At 48.1% G+C, this 22341-nt stretch overlaps 1 protein-coding gene across 1 annotated transcript in view; it reads right to left on the reverse strand.

Moving 5' to 3' along the window:
• LOC144162633 (FGGY carbohydrate kinase domain-containing protein-like) overlaps window positions 1–20736 on the reverse strand; it is a 38543-nt gene extending 17807 nt beyond the window's left edge. Inside the window, exons 1-5 of the mRNA XM_077693248.1 lie at window positions 20130–20736; window positions 13387–13492; window positions 5129–5280; window positions 3178–3403; window positions 135–263 (exon numbers count right to left, since the gene is read on the reverse strand). Coding sequence (XP_077549374.1) covers window positions 135–263; window positions 3178–3403; window positions 5129–5280; window positions 13387–13492; window positions 20130–20303 — 787 coding nt within the window. The 5' untranslated portion in view covers window positions 20304–20736. The remainder of the gene's footprint in view (window positions 1–134; window positions 264–3177; window positions 3404–5128; window positions 5281–13386; window positions 13493–20129) is intronic.
• Between the last annotated feature and the right edge of the window lie 1605 nt (window positions 20737–22341).

Below are 22341 nucleotides of genomic sequence, written 5' to 3' on the forward strand. Positions count from 1 at the left end.
GATGCCTGATAGTGGCGACGGCTTCTGCAAGTCAATTCACAAGTCGGATTCCTGATGCATGAACTAAAGACTAATTGAATGATTGATCGATTAATAGCTCAAATGATCGCCGTACTGCACAAGCGACCACATACCCAGTCCGCCAGCGTGTGCGTCGATGATTGATGTGGCCACGGGCATGCCCTTCTTCAGTCCCAACTGCAGTCCGGCCTCAAGGCTCAGGCCACGGCCACAGGGGGCGCCAGGGGGCAGCAGTTCTTGACCTGAAACATTTGGCCTCTTTTACTTGCCTTTCCAGAGCAGTTCTGAGTACCTCCTGGACAGCCTAAAACCGACCCTGTAATAAAAATACCATGGGCAAATAAAAGGTGTTCGGGGAAGCAGTTCTTGGCAGTCCAAAATGGCAAATAAAAGAGGCCTTAGGATAGGTTGGTTTAGTTCAGGGCAGGCTAGGTTACGTTAGGTTATTCAGTGCCTCGTGGGGTCCTGAAGATGATGAAAAAACTGTGGATGGCCCCGGAAAGCTGGCCAAGCAGGCTTTCTTTCAAGGAATTGCCAAGGTGAGTGGACTTCATTTTAAATCAATGGGTGGCGGCCGCTAGGCAGAGTGCTTGCAATAGCCCACCCAATTATAAAAATGTTTAACTGCCGACGAAATGTCAACCGCACAGTCACACAAGCTAGGCCTTTGTTTAGGGGTGTGCGAATATTAAAATTTTCGAATACGAATCGATTACGAATAAGGCAAAAAACTTTATTCCAATATTCAACCAAGTACCGAATATGTGTGCAGTAATTATAAGATGGAAACACTAAGTAACCATTTGCTACCTTTTGTTACCCTTTGAGAATATATTTTAGCACAAATAGACATATGTGGGGTACTTAATGCACTTGTAACAAATTATCATATGAAGGATAGTAAAAGGTAACTACTCCACGTGTTCAGAAAATATGCGCATCCTATGCCCCCTGAGAAGACTGTTGCGTAAAGAAAACAATAAAAAAAAGAAAGGCGCAAAAGGTCTCTTCACAGGACAGACCGTTTATGGCTTAAGAAACATTATTTACTATGCGCTAAGAAAGCTCTGGCCACCCTCAGATCGCAACATACTGTATGGCAAGCCACGCATGGGGGCCTCCGCGCGTCCAAACTGAAGTGGCCAAAAGTCGGAATAATAAAGAAAAGATGTTGAGCAATAAAGAAAAGATGTTGACTGTTGACTGCGCAGTCCTTGCTGTCCTTGCTTTATCTCACTGTTTTGCCTAGATTATTTACCAACACGCCCAGTTTTCCACGTTAGGATAGGCTAGTTTAGTTTAGGTTGGGTTAGAGAGACTAGGTTATGTTAGGTTAGGTTAGTGACGTCGTTTGCTTACCTGTCCAGAACAGTTCTGAGCAGTTGCGGGACAGCTTCTCAGGCAACAAAGGACTAAGGCAACAATTGTCGCAGTGTACTACAAAGTCGATCGCTGTGACTTCATTATCCTCCACACACAGGAAAGATTGATTGATTGATTGATTGATTGATTGATTGATTGATTGATTGATTGATTGATTGATTGATTGATTGATTGATTGATTGATTGATTGATTGATTGATTGATTGATTGATTGTGGGGTTTAAACGCGCCGACGCAACGCAGGCAATGAGGCGCGCCGTAGTGGAGGGCTCCGGGTTAATTTTGACCACCTGGGCATGTTTAACGTGCGCCGAAATCTCGTACACACGGGCGTTTCGGCTTTTCGCGTCCATTAGAAAAGCGTCCGCCGCGGCCGGGAATCGAACCCACGACTTCGTGCTTAGCAGCGCAACGCCTTAGCCACTGAGCCACCGCGGCGGGTCACACACAGGACAGGAAAACCGGAAATCGTGTTTACAATCCGCCTAATGGAACTATGCTTAAACATCGTTACACACGCTCAAAAGGTCATTAGTCTCTTGGCTGCGGGCATAGTACCTAAACAAATTTAGGAGGATTCTTAAATCCACCAAAATGAAAGTTACGTCACATTAAAACCACGACATGGCGGACTGGAAGGGAACGATGCAGCCGACTGAGATCCACGCAAACCCGCATACCGTGCTCCAGGTCGACCACGACTACCACACTTCTCTCCCCGAAAAATATTAGGAACTTCTTATCCTACGCCTAGGAACACCATCCATCACATCCATCACCGTGCCACACAAGCATCTAAGCGCCGAATAAATGCGAACTAGGTGCGCGATACAGTCCAATAGATATATCCATAAGTCTAGATCGGCGGAGATGTTAAGTAGGAAACGCGCGACATTAACCTTAACCTGTGCTAAATTAGGGCAAACGCCCACTTTCTTTGTGTGACGTGGTCATATTCAAAGATATGCTCAGGGGCAAACAACTTCCATTAAATCTTACTCAATAAAGCTCTGACACTTTATCTTTCTCACTCTCTTTCTCTCTCACTCTGCGTGAGTGTTATACATAAGCCAAAACATTCAGTTAGGCCCCAACGCTAGAGAATAAACACGACTAGACTCAAACTGGGGCTGGTCTATCGTCGCTAGACTTCAATTCTCGGAAACCATAAATGGTAAATGCACGACTCCAATACAGAACGCTCCCTCCAGTCGAAGTAACGCTATCGCGCCATACATATTGATACCTAACCGTAGATGTCACCTGCAACTTGTTTTTGGGATATTAACGACCACTTTAATAAAAGTCCTGATGGCGACTTGGCTATTCTTGGCTTTATTATCACTCCTTTCTCGCATGTGGTACTTTGTTTTTAGCAGGATTGTCTTTCTGTGGAGCGGTTATGCCAGTAAATCTGGCGACGTGCATCAGCTTGTGAACGCTCCAGCGCGTAGTTGCCAATGGCCAGGCCGTGCGGGCGAAGTGACGTCACAAGTTTCTGCAAATGTAGTAGACACTGGGCTACTTTGCCTTTTTTCCCCTTCCATGGCGTGATGCTACGCCGATGTCCGTTTGTCGCGCACCGCTCCGTGTGCTGTCCCGTCGGCGCGATAAATGAGATCAAATTAACGTATGTTCAACGCGTCCCAGCTAGGCCAATCATACTTCCCCCAAGGTATTCTGTTGAGAAAAGAAAACTCCATAAAAAAAATTAGCACCAGAAATCGGTGTAAGTACCTCTTTAGGATTCGCTTTCGTTCATAAGTCGCTCACCTATGATGCGGTAGTTATCCCTTGTGAGGTCTTCGAGGCCAATGCGTATCCAAAAGGACTCTTGCCACCCCGGCTTCATGTCCGAGTCCGGCGCCTGCCCCGCCTGGTAGGTCCACTTGCAAACGACCGAACAAAGGGACCGAGATGCGCTGCCCGTGGCACGCCACGTCAGGTAGTCGGGCAGATCCATGGCGAGGCCCAGCCGTTCCCAGCTAGAAGGCAGGTTCTAGGAAACGAAACAGGCACATTTTGTAGCGTAAGCTACACAGGCCGAAGTTGAGCAGTTTCGCGTGGACCTGGAAGGGCCGCTCTGTGAAAGCGCGAGGAGAATTGGATTGGGTTGGATTGGATTGGCTTGGATTTGGATCGGATGTGATTGCATTAAATTGGATTGTACTGGATTGGATAATCCAATCCAATTGGAGTAGGGGTGAGTAGAGAATTGGGTCTGCACATTCGCCGGTCTGCACATTCTAGAGGAGTGGCGTCATAGCCATGGCAGACGCACTGGCGCCGGCGCGTGCCCAGCTGTGTGCCTCCATTCCGCAGTAGCCAAGTCTGACGCTGCGCCGAAGCCGCTTGATAGCCGTTTCGCGTGGCTCCTGGAGAGCCGTGCTTTGAATGCGCGGAGAGAAGTGACTGAACTGAACCCTACTAGAGTGGATTGGATTGGATTGGATTGGACTGGACTGGACTGGACTGGACTGGACCGGATTGTATTGGATTAGAGTGGATTGGATTGGAATAGAAATCGTTTTAGCAGCAGTAAGCATGATAATCAGCTGATCCTAGACAACCAGGAAACCTAAGAATAACCAGCTGAATTTTAGCTCACGCTACGTATATCCTGGCACAGCCGAGCTAAGCCACAGCTAATTTTTTTAAAATGGGAGTGGAGGCAAAACGCAAGTTTAGTCCAATAAAAAGATTGTCTTGTCCCGATAACAGCTATTCCAATTATATCGCAAACGTTTAACAAATAATGGACATTTCAAGAAAACCAGATAAAGCAGTGGCGACCCTCTAGCCACTTTCCGGCGATCTCTCTATGACGTCACATAAATTTGTTTGGGCCATTGGCGGCCGTTGACCTAAACCACCACCCCCGGCACATGACTAGGCGACTGTGGTGGAGTGTCTAGTTCCTTTCTATCATATTACTTGCACGTTAACAAGCAGGTAATACTACATTAGTTTTTTTACAGCTTCAACTTCTTGTCATTACTGATAAAATCTAGCAGGACCAAAGCTGAGGGTTTCTCGATATTTATTGCGTTTTTCTGGAGCTCAGAGCTACCAAAAAGTAGTGCTTTCAAACTGAACAAGGTTGTATTTTGCCTTCACTTCCCATTTAAAGGGCCCACGAAGGTAACATACAACTTCGCTTCACAACAAAGTTGAATAATTTATTAATGACCATAACCTTTTCCTGTGAAATACGACACTACCGGAGCGGCGTAATTCGCAATTGAAGGGGTGGGTCTAAAGTTGCCTGCAACGAGGACGCAACCACAGCAATAACCAGAATGACGTCAGTATGCCTATAGTACAAATGGAGAAGCACAGCGCTGAAGGCACTACAAGTTGAACGATTGCCAAATAAGGTTTGTGGAACGCAGGAGTGAACTTCGTATTTGCACACAGGGCAGCTGCGGGTCCTGTTTGCGAGTTCTCACAGCGCCGCTCCTCCCGTTTATAAACTGCACATTTACATTCTTTTGGGGAGCAAAACGAAACGGTAAGCGTATACTGTGCAGGCTCTGGACAGCACTTGCAAGCCCAATAATATAAAGCATACAGAGACAAAATATTAAGAACAGGCCCACCCAACAGGCTCAGAAGATTGCACATTAACTGCACCCCGTTTAAACCTGATGTCGTTACAAGCGGGAGCAAAGCAGGGCGCGTTTATTCGATGTCAGCAATCAGGAGTGTTTCACATGATACATGCCTGCTTCAGCCAGAGCAGCTTTGGCGGTTGCATCTCTGGTGACATGGCGCCGCCCACGAAGCGCAAGACAGGGTGTCCCGTACCACTGATCATCTCGGCCTCTGCAATAGCCCGGTGGTCCATCCAAAGTACCACATTTTGCTCCGGTTCGCCTGCAATATGGAAAGACGTAAAAAGGTTCGCTTCCAGACCTGCGATCCATAGTTGCCCGTTGACACTCTGATTTGACGAAAAAAGCATTCTTAAACACCTAAAACTTGCTTTTTTACATCGAAAGGACATTTAAGTTGAGGAGTGATCATGAGATATCTAAAAACTGTTCGCCAAGGACATACGCAACATGTTGTTTACATGAGTCTAGCAACTCGGTTTAAAATGGCCACCTCAATTAGCACTGTTGGGCTGTACCTATTTTCCGCTTGTTAGTTTACAAGGTCCTACATCACAATTATGCTATTTAGAACGCTTCGTGTCTTATTTCTCCTCTTGGTCCAATATCATTCATATTTAGGCTGTACCTCGAAAGCCACGTTCCATGTCGTGATGAAATAAAGTTCCGTCGTTGGTGAAAAAAAAAATGGCAGTCCTCGCCTAAGTTTTTCCTTAAGTTGTACACCGGCACACTTTCTGTTAGTACATGAACGGAAGAGAAAAGTCTTTTCCTTGCCTGGTCCTCAACGTGCACTTTGTGCAAAAATTGCGAAAGCATCGAGCACGTGCTCAGAGTGCTGGGGCGCCACCTTTTTCGGAGTGTTTTACACAGAACGACAAAATAATATCTGCCTGCTACGTCATATTGGATAGGAGTCTTGGCAGTGGAAAATGGTGGCATAACATAACATTTGCCTTAGACTTACACGTAATTTGGCGATCCCGGCCGTGCACTATGTTAATGCTACTACTGTAAACAATTTTCTCTCGCAAAATGTAACTAGTCTCCTTGAAGTGTATCGTTTGCAGGAACACAAAATGGAATGAATATGTGTATTATTAGAGCTATCAACATTTTATTCTTATATTAAAACATTCATCAAACCAAAGTAGGGGCGGCGGTTTTTATTCTGACGTTGACAAATGTTCATTTGTGATTAAAAAGGTAAGAGAAAGTGTCGGAGTTGCACAGTGGTTAAGTTACTTTTCTGTCCCCGCACGTTCCTGGGTCCGATCCACCCCTGCCAGGGTTTTTCTTTTATTATTTAGGTGATGGATGAAGACACGTGCAGTTTTTTACGCCATTTGATGTGGACAGCACTGGGTTTTTTCCGTCACAAGATATGTAAAGCTTTCATATAAAAAGCTTTTCTCGAACAGGTACCTAAGTATCATCCCTTCCCAAAACTCGACCTGGCCAACTCATATAACACATACAACAAACGAAGCTAACCCTGACGTCGCAGCCTTAAAGGAGCACTGACACGAAAATTTTGTTACACTTTTATTGCTTTTATCGATGCTTAATGGCCTGGCGAACCTGATACAGCACTTCAAATACTTCAGCGCGCGATAGTTAATTACATTGAACGGCCTGAAAATCGTTTGTTTCAAATTCCAGCGCTTTCATCCCGAACGGCGCATATGACAGACTCCCTGCCTGACCTCACCGCTTTGTGCGGACGTCACCAGCGCGCGCTTGAGAGGGTGTTGCGCCCGCTCGCCGCTCGTGGGGCCGCGCGCATGAAGTGACGCCACGAGCTTTTGACGAGCGCTGCCGCGTCACTTCTTTTGGCTCTCCCTGGATGATGTCACGCTGATGTCCATTTGCTGAGTGCCGCGCCGCGCGCTGCTCCGTCGGCGCGATAAATGAGATCCAATTAAACTATGTTCTTCGCGTCGCAGGTTGCTCATATTTCACCCAGGGTATTCTTTTGAGTGAAGGAAGCGAACTGTGCAATAATATTAACGCCGAAAATTGGTGTCAGTGCTCCTTTAAGCTTACCCACATTCCAAACTGGAGTATGCGTGTGCAGTCTGGGACCAAAATCATACTAACCTCTCAAAACGCATTGAATCCGTCCGGAATCGTGCCGCAAGGTTTATTTTCAATGAATACTCACAACAAAAAGCTAAACTACTTAATCTCGAGCCGAGATGCAAAATTGCTAGGGTTGTCTGTAGCGTATATTCTATCACTCGTTACTCGGTAACCACTCGGTCACTGCGCATCCTCACCTGCACTGATGTCTAACCAATCACCAAAATGCCGTTGACCCACCCGTGCATTCTGCGTATCTTGATTTTTTTTTCTCAAACAGCCATAGACTGGAACGATTTTCTCAGCGAAGTCATGCACAACTCCGAAGCAAGCAATTTCAGATCAACAATTGAACCCATCACCATTTTCGAAGACTGCCCACCTTTCTCGTATTACCACTCCCTTGCAGTATTTGAGGAGCTAATCCCTAAATAAACACGAGTACTTGCCCAGGTGCTATACCACGAGCATCGCTGAGTACTTACGCAAAGACGAGAGGCGATGAACGTTAGACATGAATATATATGCAAGTACTCCCTTGGCCCCTATGTTTCCCCCCGTGTTGACCCCTATTTCATCCTTTCTCATCCTTATGCTAGGCAGACGTGTTTGAGCGCTTCGAAGAAAGGCGGGTGGAAACTTCTCGAACTGCCGTAATCCGCTGCTTTATATTTAAGTCTTAATTCCGCCATTAGCCCAGGAGTCCTTACACGCGCAGAGCACACATGGGTTTGCTAGTCGTCTTTTAAACTTGTTCAAGGACAGCTCCGCACTTTTTTTTAGAACTCCGCCTAAAATGTCAAACGTTAAGCAACTTATCCGTCTTTTTTACGCCTCGTCGCCGGCCATATACAATAAACAAAAGCGTCACCTAGTGATTATCTCATCAAAGCGCCACACGACTGCCTGTTTCTTCTGCGGACAACAGCCCTGGCCGCTCTTTATTTGCTCACTCGCTCAGTTTTTGTTCGCCCCGAGACCACGTAGGACCCTAAAAATGGCAGTGACCAAACATTTGCAACTTTTCTTTTCTTTGATAGACACAAAATTTTTCCGTGTATAAGAAACGGCTGAGATTTTAGCGGACCGATTAGGAACAGATTCATTGTGAAAAGACACGTGCGAAGGTTTTCTTTTTCTTTCTTTTCCTTTTTTTACTTATCTTGATTTTACCCTTTTCTTTTATTCTTTTTCTTCTGTCAAAATGTCCCTGATATGGAGTGCTGCCTGGTCCAGAGGTGAATACTATCCCGGATACCTTAGAGGCTAAACTACCCAGGTGCAACGATGCTAGGAAGGTTCTTTGGGACGCAAACAGCCCTTTCTCACCAGATAAGGATCTGGTCACCCTGGTGATGTAGTTCGCCCAACCCCCTCATGATTGACCAACCCAAATTCCCGCCCTCAGTCCCCAGCATCTGTAGAACACCTGGGCACGGCGACGGTCAGGCCAGCGACACCGCAGAGGATGCTAAGAATCTCTGGGTCCGGAAAGGCCGCCTCTGGGACTTGAAAGTGGCAGCGTTCAATGCACGAACTCTATCTAGCGAGGGAAGCTTAGCCGTGCTATTACAGGTGCTCTCGGACTTTAAATGGGATATTATTGGGCTATGTGATGTTACAAGAATAGGAGAAGGCTCCATAGAGCTGACTAGCGTGCATTATCCGTGCTATCGGGGACCTCACGAACAGAAAAAGCACGGGGTGATGTTTTTTATCCACAAAGAGATATCAGGGAACGTGGAAGAATTCCTCAGTGTTAACAAAAGGGTTGTGATCAAGCTTAACAAGCGATACAGGGTAAGGATAAAGCAAGCCTATGTACCAACAGCTAGCTACGAGGATGAGGCCTTAGATAGTTTTTACGAAGACGTCGAGTTAACAATGAATGAGTGAACAGCCCAATTCACGATTGTAATGGGATACTTCGACGCAACAGAAGAGTAGAAGAAAAATCGGTGGGAAATTTGGAATAGGCACTCACTGCCGAGGAGATACACTGGCTGGATTTGCAGAGAGAAATAACCTGAAACTATTGAACACCATCTTTAGAAAACGCAAGAGCAGTAAATGGACATGGGAAAGCCCTCACAGGATGACAAAAACCGAAATTCACTCCATTTTGAGGAGCAACCCAGGCATTATGCAGGACGTGGAGGTTCTGAGCAAGGTTCGGTGCAGGGATCATAGGATGGTTAGGTGCAAAGTAAGGCTAAGTCTCAAATAGTAAAGAAGCAACCCCTAAAAAGTAAGAAGCCCAGCATCAGGTCCATCACAGACAGAACGCAGGAGCTTAAAATAACTTTTCAGAACGAATTCGCTCTTTTTGACGGTAAGAACGAGGACAGTGTTGACACCCTAAATGACAACCTAACAGCAAGCACAGCAATCACAGTCACAAGCGTCTATTGGAGAGGCTGTATGTAGCAAACAAACTGGAAAAATAACTCAGCAACTGGAAAAATAACTCAGCAAGCAAAGAAGCTTATTGCGGAGCGCCAGAACATAAAGTTATGGAGTACAGTGGATCAAATTGAATTAGCGGAGCTATAATTGATAAATAGAAATAAAACAAATGACTTTCGTGCGTATAACATGGCGCTCATTGAGTGAATGTTGGAAAAATGAGGAAGCGTGAAGGCAACAAGGAGGAATGCAGAGACAATGTACGCCGACTCAGACATGACCAGGGTACCATTACGCACAATATGGACGAGATATATAAAATAGCACAACGTTTATACACCAAGATATACGTACGCCAGCGACGTTGGACGAGGGGGAACTACTGAGCCTACAAACGTAGCTTGCAAAGTTCCGCCAGTAACTATAGAGGAAGTAAAAAAACTCCCACCCCCCCCTCGCGGGAACCTTTGTGTAGATGCGACGCATAGGGGGTTCCGTTGTTGTTTCTGTTAGGTTGATTCTCCTATCGCGTGAAACGTGCCGTGAACCGCCTGCCGCGGCTATGACGCAACGTGTCGCGGCTATGACGCAACACAGTCCAACACAATCCACTTTAATCCAATCCAAATCCAATCCAATCTAAGCCAAGCCAAGCCAATCCAATCGAATCCAATCCAATGCCCCTCGCGAGAGAGTGTTCGCTATCGGAGAGGAGAGGGGGTGAGCGGCGGAGAGCGCAGCTCGCGCGGCGAGGAGAATGGGGAGGGGTGTGGACGGACAACAACAACGCCGTATGGAGGGACAAGGCGAGTCAATGAGATGCAGTCGCATCTAAAAGGCGCTCAAGGGCATGAAAAGAGGGAAGGCGGCAGGCGACGAAGGCTAAACTACAGACCTTCTAAAGGAGGGTGGATATATCATACTAGAAAAGCTTGCTAAACAATTCTGAGATTATTTAAGAACTTTAAAGATACCCAAAGACTGGAAAAACGCCAACATAGTTTTAATTCACAAGAAGTGAGATAACAAAGATCTTAAGAGCTACAGACCCGTAATCCTTCGGTCGGTTGTATACAAGCTGTTTACCAAGATCATAGTTGACCGCATAAACAACAGCCTAGACTTTCAACAACCCAAAGAAGAGGCTGGGTTTAGAAAAGGGTATTCTACAATGGATCACATCCATGTTATCAACCAAGTAATGTAAAATCCGCATAGTATAATAAGCCGCTTTCCATGACATTCATAGACTACGGAAAAGCGTTTGATTAAGTTAGCACCGCGGCATTGATGGACGCCTTAAAGACGACGACGTATATGGAGAATGCACGGGCAGGGTTACCCTTCACAAACAAAGTGATAAATTCCCGATCCGAAAATGGCTGCGACAAGGCGATAATACTGCACTAAAATTGCACACAGCCTGTCTGGACGCTGTATACAGGAGGCATGACAGGGAAAACATAGGTACGGATAAACTGGGAATACTTAGCCATTTGAGGTTTGCCGACGATAGTCTTGCTCAGAGAATCTGCAGAACTAAAAAAAATGATTGAAGAACTACAATCAGAGAGCATCGCTTCAGGGCTATAGATAAATATGCATAAAACTAAAGTAATGATAAATAAACACGCTGAACGCGTCTTTTTCAGCATAAATGACGAAATACTGGAACAAGTAAAAAATTATAATTCCCTTGGCCAAACAGTAAGTGCTGATCCCAGCCACAAGAGATAAATCCGGCGCATAATCGGGATAGGTTGGGAAGCACTCGACAAGCACTCCGAAATAATGAAAAGTAAGCTACCTCTGTCACTCAGAAAAAAAATCTACCGCCAGTGCGTAGTGCCGGTAATGACATACGGAGCTGAATTACTGAAGTGAAAAACAAACTGACGTCGGCTCAACGGGACTTGAAAAAAATATTTATAGGAGATACGCTTAGGGGCAGAAACGAGCAACCTGGGTTATAGAGAAAACTCAAATTGGAGATATCATAGTTCAAGTTAACAAAAAGAAATGGCCTTCGGCTGGCCACGTAGTACGACGAACGGACAACAGGGGGACCACAAAGGAAACAGAATGGATGCCTAGGAACGGGCCTAGAAGAAGGGGAAGGCCCTTAACTCGATGGAGAGACGAAATAAGAAAGTTCGGAAGAACAGAATGGACTCGGGCAGCGCGGGACAGAAGCGAGTGGAGGTCAATGTTGGAGGCCTTCGTCCTGCAGTGGCCCTAAATAGACTGTAGTTGATGATGATGATGACTCCGTTCTCCGCTTACCTACGGGCTATGAACACCATAAAACCGCGGCTTCTAAACTGCTACCAAACTGCTACCAAAGTCCTCTCCAAACAGCTCAAAAACCATAAGTTTAGATTCACTACCTCTCCTCCCCCCATCCAAAGTCAACTCTAGTCAAAATTACGGAAAAAAGTGGCCGCGTATCTTCTCGCTTCACTGCCAATGTCGCCGAAAGACGATGTTCTTCTGCCGCCCCGCCACGTAACCGACAACCCCCCACATCGACCCCATCCCAAGCCCCTCCAGAGAGCAGTGGAAGAGAGAACACGCTAGCTCTTGCCCCAGCAGACACCTGCAACTGATCAAACGGGCGAAGACGGCGGGTTGCTCCAATGGCGCCCTGGACTGAGGGCTGCACCCCCAAGACTTTTCGAAACAATAAAAGTTGTACTCCTCCCCGTCCTGTCCTGTCTCATTCGCCTCCCCCTCACGCTCTTCTCCAGTCTCCATCCACCCATGCCTGGAGGAATGATAAACGCAACAGATGTTCGCTGGATTCAATTTTAACAGCGAAGCTGCTTCGAATCGAGTTCCAGCCATGCGTGGCGTCGCTCAGAACTCGGCGCAGCAAAGTGTAGAGTAGGAAAATCCTGCGGGAAGAAGTGTGAGAGAAAGTGGCGAGGAGGCAAGGAACCCACGAGAAGGTGTGGGGTGTGCGCGTAGCGGCGCAGATGCTCGGGTGGGGAGTCGTGCCAGCCGTCGCTCAATACTTGCACCAGGGGGCGCAAGTGTTCCGGTGGGAAGTCGCGAGTCGGGGATCAGTGCCTAGCGATGACGTAAGCTCTGGCGTGCAGATGTTGTTCTAGTTGAGACAGACGGCGTGCGCTCGGAGGACTTCAGAGTCCCATCTACCGATAAGATGGGCAGACCTGATAAAAGCCAAGTGAGAGCTCGTGAATACCACCAGCTCCGGTGCTTCCTCAGTCTTCGCATCTCAATTGCGCAGGTGGCCGAACTCATTCTGCCTTCGCACTGCGAATGCGCCATCTGTTGGGACCTTTTGTTACTGTTTGGTATTCGAGCCACGGGGTTCAGCCCTTTCTGCATTTTGTGATTGAAATATTGCTTTAACACATTCTTCTTTGCATGCCATAGCAAGAATTACGTTCACGTCTATTTTTAATCAAAAAAGCAGTGCTAATATAAGCTATATATTTTGTTTTGCTTCAAATATGCCCAGTGTTTTCGTTTTGCAGAACTCTGTTGACAATTATGAAGTATGCTACCATATTTAGTAGTTTAGTAATGTGCCTGTATGAACTTATCGTTTCAGTATTCGCTTAACATTTGGTGCGATTGCTGAATAGGGGACAGACAGACAGACAGACAGACAGACAGACAGACAGACAGACAGACAGACAGACAGACAGACAGACAGACAGATCAAATTTTCTCGCCTAAGTAGCCCAAGGCAGACTATGGTGTTCAAACTATGCCTCATATAGAGGGTTTTTCATTTGCTGTCACTCGGCTTCGGTTCAGCACCCCAAAGCAAATCCTTCTGAGAAAATTACGGTGCAGTTTTGGGTGAAATCAATTTCTCCGCGCAAATCGTTGATCGAGAGTGTGCGCTCACCCTTGGGGCTGACCGTGATGGGCCGTCCAGAGTCATCCAGCAGCACCAGAGAACAGGTGGCGTCGAAGCCGATGCCACGCACGTCCTTGGCATCTCGACACACCTCCTGGCAAAGAAAGCACTCTCTAGTTAACCGTTTAACCGTACATAGTCCCTTGTGCATAACGGACGTCGAAAGAAAATCGTCATTCAAGATATTGTATGCAATGCAATTTTCGAAATAAAGTTTGCATTGCATCAGAAATATTTCCCCAAATTATTCAATGAAAACTGTCTTTTTACCTTCCCTGGCTGCTAGTAAACTTCACAAACTGCGACAAGGCACGCCATCACAAAAAAAGACAAAAGATCGTGCACATATATGCTTGCTTCCCCGAAGATAACGTCGAAAAAGGATAGTGTTTATCTTTTATCTCCCTTCTACCTTTTTCCCTCCCCTACGTCCCCCTCCCTTCCCCTGGCACGTCCTAACTTCCTATCCTAACGCCACTCCTGTTATACCTTTTCTCTGCGATCTAATAAACCTTTCCTTACTCTGTCCCATTCCCTCCGCTTTTCATCCAGCCAGGTTTAGGTGTCATCTATTGATAGACACTTACTAGGCCGGATTTTTCTTTCTTATTCGTCCTCTGATCATAATAACCGCACACATCCTTCTATCCTTGTTGTCCCTTTTCCTTCACTCCCATTCCCCTACCCTCACCTCCCCTTTCCAGCGGCCGCCTCCTCCCCTTGTCACGTGGCCCACCAGTGACCTGGCTATGGCCCTCGTGCAAGTTACTGGAGGGTTACCGGTGATTCACAAGTCCTTTGTGCTTCAAAATCGGTGCTACGGGAGCAAGATTCTGTTCCCCTGTGGGCGTAAGTCTGGCCCTACCTGTACACACCGAGCGCCATATATTGGTTCGCTTAGAACCCTCATAAATTTATGCAAAAGAACTTCGCTGTTCCGCTTCGGTAGCCAGACTCGAGGGTTTTGGAGCATGCGTCTTGCATTCGACATCCAGAAATCTCAATTTTTTTTTCAACCTGCGAAATTTTCTTTCCACTGCAATTTTTTTTAATTCTCAATTATGCGCATTGTTCCTGTATATAAAAATGGTTTAATATCTCTTAGGCCGGTCTAGAGGTGGACGCCGCATATCGACGCTTATAATTAACGTTCTGCATCGGACCGCAAGTGCCTGGCTTGTTCCTATCTTGGAACGGATGTCAGGCTACAAGGGTGTACGGCCACACGGAAATGCGGTCGGGCGGACGGAGCGCATGTTCATCATTTCGCCACCGAGGCACATTACCGTGACCGCGACCAGCCACAGCGCCAAAATAATCTTCGCTAAGTCTTAGGGGAAGCGGGACGCGATGACGTAGACTGCGTCGCGCTTAACGGAGTGTAGAATCGCCAATAGGCCTCCTGCGCTGGAGTTTTGGCGACATGCAGCGCCCCTAGCGGCCGACGCCTCTGGGTAGTACAAAAGCAGACGACCCTCGCCGCCCACCATGTGTTTTCAATTACAAGCCAAAGTGAAAATTGGTTGTGGCGCCTTGTGGCGTGTTTAAATGACGGCATACTGTATGAAATAGCCCTTAAAGTAGCTGCAGAGGCTAAACAAAATAATATCCGCTAAAAGAAGCCGATTTGTCGGCTTTCTTTTGAGCGAGCTGTCGCGGTGGTCAGTATCGCCAGGTCGGGTGGTTTAACTGTTTGACGACATTTACAGTTTTTTTCTTCTTGCGTGCGGTCGACAAAGGAAAGTTCACGAGTAGCATAAACACGGAACGCTGCTCATCTTACATCCTGAGGTAACTGCAAAAGGTTGCTTCATCGGGAGCATGCAAGCGAACGCAAGAATTGCGCAGCGCCGGAGCTGACTCAGCTGACACTGCTGGCCTGGCACCGCCTTTGAAACGAGTGGAAATTGTGTTTCGTATTTTCGCAAACTAAATGATTCTTGCGTAACGTTTTACGCCGCACGATTTACGAACGGCATATGGTACATGTATAATAGCGAGTAGGTGGGGCAATAGCGCCAATTAAATAAACAAATTAAGCGCTATTAAAGGACGCAAAACACGCACCAAATCACACGCCCGCTGCCTGCAGAGATGTACTTCTCTAACATCACATAACACAGCATAACAGCCGCTTACACGGCACGGGGCCCCGAATATTTACATACGATCATCACTGACTGTGTTGGTTTTCTAGTGCAGGGGTCGTCGAATCTGAACGCCGACACGACAGTTTTGACTTCAAATGGAGTTAGACAGCGAGACAAGAACAGAGAATTGGCGTCCTCCAGCTGAATTGCCCCCCCACCCCCCACCCCCATCTTCACAAATCGCCAGATCATTGTCAAATATTATTAGAAATTCGCAGAATTTTTTCTCTTTGCATTCAAAGCCCCCCTCCGCCTCCGCCTCCCCCCCCCCTTGATTTGCCGTCCAGCCCTCCGCCGTATCGGCTGCATGGAACTCGGCCGTTGCTGACCCTCATTCTAGGCTATTAAGTGCGAACTGGGAATGTATGCTGCAAGAGCATAATTAAGTAAAGTGAGCGCAAACAACGAAAGCGAGCGGCCTCTTAGTTCGCCCGACCACTTTGTTTTACGGCCACTAATTTCGGAATCGCAAAACAGATTTCACGCTTCTGACGGTCGCGGCATTTTGTCACTGAGACACGCAACAAAACGGCAATCTAACGCTGCACCATGTATTCGTAACGGCGACGCAAACGAGCACTGTTTAATGAAAGTGCACGCATAGTGTGCAGGTACGCAAAAGAGCGGCGCACCCCAGCAGGCGAGCCTGCGGTCCGCCGGACTCGCTGGCTCGATCATCGCCGATTGCGTCACTGTTCTTTTTTGATCGGCTGTTTTTGAGGAGTCTTTGTCACCTAGAGGAGTAGTTTAAACTAGAAATTTTACTTAAAATTTCACTTCGTACGACCATCGATCGGTGAACCTGCGAGTAGCAGACGCCGTCACGGTCCTGGCACTTTCGTCGGCGCTGTAAACGTGTTTAGCGCTGCAAAGCTTTTTCCCCTAATGCCAACTTGATCGCTGAAATATATCGGACGCGTCGGGGATGAGCTGGTGACCAAGTCGAAAAATAATCGGGAGCGTCGAGCTCATTTTGCTTCTCTCAACACGGGATCCTATGGGACCCACGCAGCTTTGTACTACCCGGAAGTACTGCCCGGAAGCCGCTTGCGCAGCGCCCCCTGGGCAGCGCAGGAGGCCTATAACGGCCTTCGACCGGGTGCGCCCAAAGCGGCACGGTCGGAAGAGCAGCGAGATTGAATCAGAGCTATTTCGGGAGAACGTCGAGAGCAGAAAGAACCACCTGGGTGCCTTGGGCGAAACCGGGCGCCAATAACAAGAGTTGCCGGTTGATTCGCTGCCAGGTGCCGACACTAGCCTTCGTTGCAGTGCTCGCTCAGCGGCGCATTGCTCAAGACAACCCCCCTGCAGTACCGATTTGCAGTGCAGGAGCTAGTTTGGCTTGTATCTATCTCTCTGCCTAATGAATTACCAGCTCGGAGGCGTTCCTTTCACGCGTTCTAGCCAACAGCTCCGTCTTGTGCTCCAATCACGCCGTTAACGTGATACATTTGAGCAGGGGCCTAACAGAACGGCTCGGCTAGTCGCCACGAAACCTTTGGCTGCCGATTATTCGGGTCGGTGTTTCCAAATCGACTCCGCATAGCACCTTCATGCATCACTGTTCACAAGATCCTCCCACTAAACTTTCGGGGCGAAAAGGCACGCACAAAGATCATTTGAGGCTGCAAGATGGTTATTTGAGCGCTGCTACTAAAGTCTGCTTGTGATGACATGAATACGTCGTTATTGTAATATGAGCCGCTTGAAGACTCAGCCGTTATATGGCACATCAAGCATTCAGTAGTGGTCCGAAGCAGAGAAAGTTGTATTACGAACCGAGCATTCAGTCTGTTCGTACAAAGCAGGTTTGTCAGCGGTACTCTGAACGATTGACTTTTTGTTTGTCAGTGTGCCAGGCTAGAATGTCATCATCATCATCATCTACAGTGTGAGCGCGGTCTGTCAAACCTCAGCCCTTAACGCCAACACATGCTGAAATTGACGCACCTTCAATGCCACAAACAAAGATGTTTCGAGGCATAATTTAAGAATGCCCAGTTGGGGACCTAACCCTTGTCTTTGTTGGCGTAGGTCGTGGTAAAGTTGCTGCTGCCGATTCGAACATAATGTGTCACTTCGGTGATGCAAATTGTTGCGCAACGCAGCAATTCATTCAGGCACATACTGTGGCTCACACATGTCATGGCCAGTCAATTAGCTCACGAACAAACATTTGAAGAGGCGACGAATACACAATAATGCGGGCGCTGCATGTTACTCGCACCAGTCACTCACATGCTGCTTTTAAAGGGGCACTGACAAAACATTTTGAAGGCGAGATAAATTCGGATATACGTTTATGTGAACACACATATATCCGCAAAATATCAGCGGCAAATACAGCCTAGCACATATTTAAAATCAATTTTAAGGTGTGCGGAACGCAACCGAGCAGCCAGCGGAGAACCTCGAGCAATCGACATTCCCTGAATGTTGAGTAAATAAACAAAATCTAAGCACGTCACGAGTTTGTGCTGGCCGCTTCCACACTATGCGCGTTTATCGCTGGCTCGCCGCTCCGATCGGAGGTCGGAACTTCGGCTCTCGAGCAACGAACGATCCGATCGTTGGCGGCGGAGGCGCCGGGATTTCGTTGGCTCATCGTGCGGCTGGCCGCGTCCTAAGTTATACAGTGATTTCAGGCACTCTGCGTTGCGCTGCTGAGCACGAGGTCACGGGTTCGATTCCCGGCCGGCCGCGGCGGCCGCTTTTCTGATGGAGGCGAAAAGCAAAAACGCCCGTGTGTATGAGATTTCGGCGCACGTTAAAGATCCCCAGGTGGTCAGAATTAATCCGGAGCCCTCCACTACGGCGCGCCTCATCGCCTGCGTTGCGTCGGCGTGTTAAACCCTACAGTCGATTTCAGGCACTCTACATTTATTGCTTTTTATTACACTGGACGCGAAAACGCGCCGGGGACACGAAACGCGCAGCGAGCCGCACGGTCGCCGCGCAGGCGGCGGCCACGGCCGCGAAATGGCGCAAACCGGCGCAGGTAGCTCGAGAACCGCCGCACGAAATGGGACTCGATACCCGAACAAGGCAGCACATACGAGAAAGTAGTTATAATGCGATGGCGGATTGCATCAAAACTCGTCATCTGAACCGGTCACGAGAGCGGCAATCGAATATCCACCGCAGTGTCAAGCCTCGCACATCTGTAGGCAGACCTGTAGACAGACTGGCCGGCTGCCCCCAGCGCGCGTCTTCCCACCCACTGTCTCGAGCGTCGCGCGTCGTTCTCTAGCCGCGGCAGCAATTTGCACTCGCAGCGCCTACGTCACGTCGACTGTCGCTTTTTAATTAAGCGGCTGACGAGATCAGTATTCGCTGAAACTGCCGGCGACGGGGATTCGACAGTGCTACGGCAGCTCTGCTCTATGATATCCGTCCGACGGTCTCGTGGACAGCTTTGTTTATACAAAATCCATCGTTTCGCGGCACCCGCTGAAACCGAAACTACGACTGGCCACATTGAAGACGTCTCTAATTAAACAACCCTCGCACGCTGAAGCAAATGAGGTTTCCACACACGATAAGTAGGTCATTGGCTACTTATCGCAACAACAAAAAAACCAAGATGCAAAATTTTTGTGTCAGTGCCCCTTTAATTACAACCACAATCCACGGCAGCGGCTTTTCTCCTCAAATATGAATCAATTGATGAATCCAGGTGCCTTCCGCGTGGCTCCGAACTGCCGCTTTTTTGCATAAGTAATAAATATGCATTATGGACAATATGCATACAGAGTAGGCGTTGACTGGAATGGCGCGGCGAGAAAAACCGTCCAAGTAACACAGAATAACACTCAAGGATCTCGTAATCTCAGAGATTACTTGCGCTAAAAACAACCCGTGCTACGCGCTCAAGCATCGATAAGAGAAGCAGCAGCACGTGTCAATTCTTTCTGCGAGTAGTGCACAGGCTCCGAACCAATCTCCAACTCTTAGCGATACGACTATAGCTTCTGAGTGTATTTTCCGGTGCCGCTTTACGGCTTATCGGGGTTCTTTCAGAAGAGATTATTCTGGAGTTGTTTACTGTATTGAAAATTATTTTGCGCCAGCTAATATTTAGAGCGGAAACTTGCTTTGTTACTGGTCGGACGTTGCTCTACCAGCTTCCAGCGATATTGAAACTATCGCATTGATACGCACGGGGAGTTACTTTTGAATACAAATAGTAGAAAAACTATTTTTCATTCTTCGAAGTATTTTTACAAAGTTTATATCAAAGACGACTGCTTGTTCTAAGCGCAATGTCACTTTCCTTCAATTGTTTTACTAGCTTCTCCATTCAGCGATCGGAATTTAGAGCGCGAACGCTGGTGTGTCGCAAGCATACCGCTTGCGCAGAATTATGACTACATTTTGACCACGAGGGTTGCCTCCTAAATTATGAACGGGGAGTAAATGCAAACGGTCGGGCAAACTCCCGGAAGCGTATCCCCCAGATGCTTTCGCGTTTAAAAAGCCCGCGCAATTCGGGCATCGCGTCAACTTCGGCAGATTACATGTGCACGAACCCTCGGTTCATTCAGGTCATTAGCGCGGAACGAAAATAACACGGTTATTCACCTTGACGGCTTCGCAGCACGCCTTCCATATCTGGTCCGACGACTGCTGGTAAAACTCGGGCTGAGGATTCCACGTCTCGAGCGGCCGCGAAGCGGTCTTCAGGAAGCGCCCCTTCTCGGTAACCAGCGCGGCACGCACGCTCTGCGTGCCGACGTCCACCGACACGAACTGCATTGCCGCCGCCCGCGAGTAGTCGGTCGGGGGGCCGCGTCGCTCGGATGCCGGGATGGGAGCCAGCGCGGCGGATCCAACGACTTCCAAGCGGGACCCCAGCGGCAGGCAGGACTGCGTTTATCTCGGCGTCGACGCGTCGCGCGCTGTCACAGGAGCGAACTCCCTCGCTCGACCGACCTTGAATGCGCCGAGAGCAACCGCTGCTCTGTGCACCGTCGCCGATGTCGCGCTGCTTTTTTCCCCCGCTGTTTTTGTTTTGTTCCGTTCGTGGGAACGCGCCTTGACCCTGTTTTCTTCATCTTCTTGGGGAGGTCTGCGGGCAATTCTAAGCCTCTTTTTATGTCAGCTAAAACGTCTGCCGCCGTTGCGCGTTACTTTGATTTGTGAAGCGCACGAGGAAGTAAGGTGAAAGCCATTCGTGCTGCGAGCCTTTCCGTGTGCGGTGTGCGTCGATTGCGCAGCTGTAGTGGGAGGGTGGCCACATGCGCGCAGGATGTAGCGCGCAGACATCAACAGATCGCACAGCGCGTTGGAGTGGGCTCAAAGCATCTTTTCAAAGCCTGCAACGCTCTAGCTGCTTCAGCTTTCCCAAATACGTTTAGCGCAAAGTGAAGTATCTACATGATCTCGCATACGTCGTTCGTCATGGTGTAACACTCCAGTGGTTCCCAGGCCACAGTGGCATCATAAGAAACCAGAAAGCAGATGAGGATGCCCGCAGGGGACTAGAACAGAAAGAAGGTTTTTCTATTGCTAAACATGATGCCTCAGCCATCACTAAGGCAATACCTCCTACAGAAAGGAACCGTTGGTGATCCCTTCAGGAGTGCCACCATACTTTTTTACATCCAAAGATTACCCCGCCATCTTATAAAAGACGTTGTTCCACAGACTGCGCCTCAACGCAGCGTTTACAAACTCCTATCCTCATCGGATAGGGCAGACTCCAAGCCCGTATAGTGAAAATTGGGGCTCCCTCGAAACTGTCGCACGTATATTACCAGAGTGGTCTGCTTATGCCGAGCAAAAGGTGACATTTGCAGCATAAATTTGAATGCCTGCATCCTAGACCATTAACCCTGAGCCTGCTACGTGGACCATGGTCGTCTCCCTCTTATAAGCGCAAAGCCCTATCCGCGTTATTTGAGTACCTCGACGACATTGGCGTGCCTGCGAGATTGAAGAGCGTACGAAAACATTTTCCTTACGGCCCCAAAACAGCTAGGACTATATATTATTTGTATTTGTTACTTTTTCTCTGCTACTCTTATCCCTACTTCTAGTGCCTTTTTTTCCCCTCCCCCTTCCCTGAAGAGTAGCATGTCAGTGAACTCATGTCGGCAAAACTCCCTGCGTGTTTCCTTTTAAATAAACAGCATCTCTCTCTCTATGGGGTGTAATGACGGCCTGGTTTTTCTTTTTAAACGAGGCTATATGGTGGGCGCCAGAATTAAATATTAGTGCCCTTCCACTCTGAAAACGGATGAACTGCGAAGCTGCATGCCATCCACGGAGTGCCCGAAACAAAACACGTTTGTTCGTAATTTACGAAAAAGCATACTCCCTAGCCAATTACTTTAATGAAATTTGGAAAGACCCGATCTTTAACCTAGCGGACAAACGTCGATCACTCTCTTTCCCTCCCGCGTCGCATAAGCATCTCACTCTTTGTGTAACACGCCAACCCAATACACTCCACCACTGAAAACACCGGACCGGTCGCATTGGGCTGTTTGGCGGCCACGTTTGAACCTCGCGCCGACACAACGGACGTGCCACCAGGAAAGGCATGAAACCTTTAGTTGCGCGTGCCCGTCCCTACCCACCCTCCCTCCCTTTACTCCCAACCCATGCACGCATAAACCGGCAACCGGTAATGAGGGGTGCTTCGGAGTGAGTGAGTGAGTGAGTGAGTGAGTGAGTGAGTGAGTGAGTGAGTGAGTGAGTGAGTGAGTGAGTGAGTGAGTGAGTGAGTGAGTGAGTGAGTGAGTGAGAGTGATTTATTGATACAGAAAGTGGAAAACAAGTGGACTGGGGA

Source organism: Haemaphysalis longicornis, unplaced genomic scaffold (genome assembly GCF_048455015.1).
Source record: "Haemaphysalis longicornis isolate Haplotype H1 unplaced genomic scaffold, Haemaphysalis longicornis Haplotype H1 scaffold_12, whole genome shotgun sequence".
NCBI lineage: Eukaryota > Metazoa > Arthropoda > Arachnida > Ixodida > Ixodidae > Haemaphysalis > Haemaphysalis longicornis.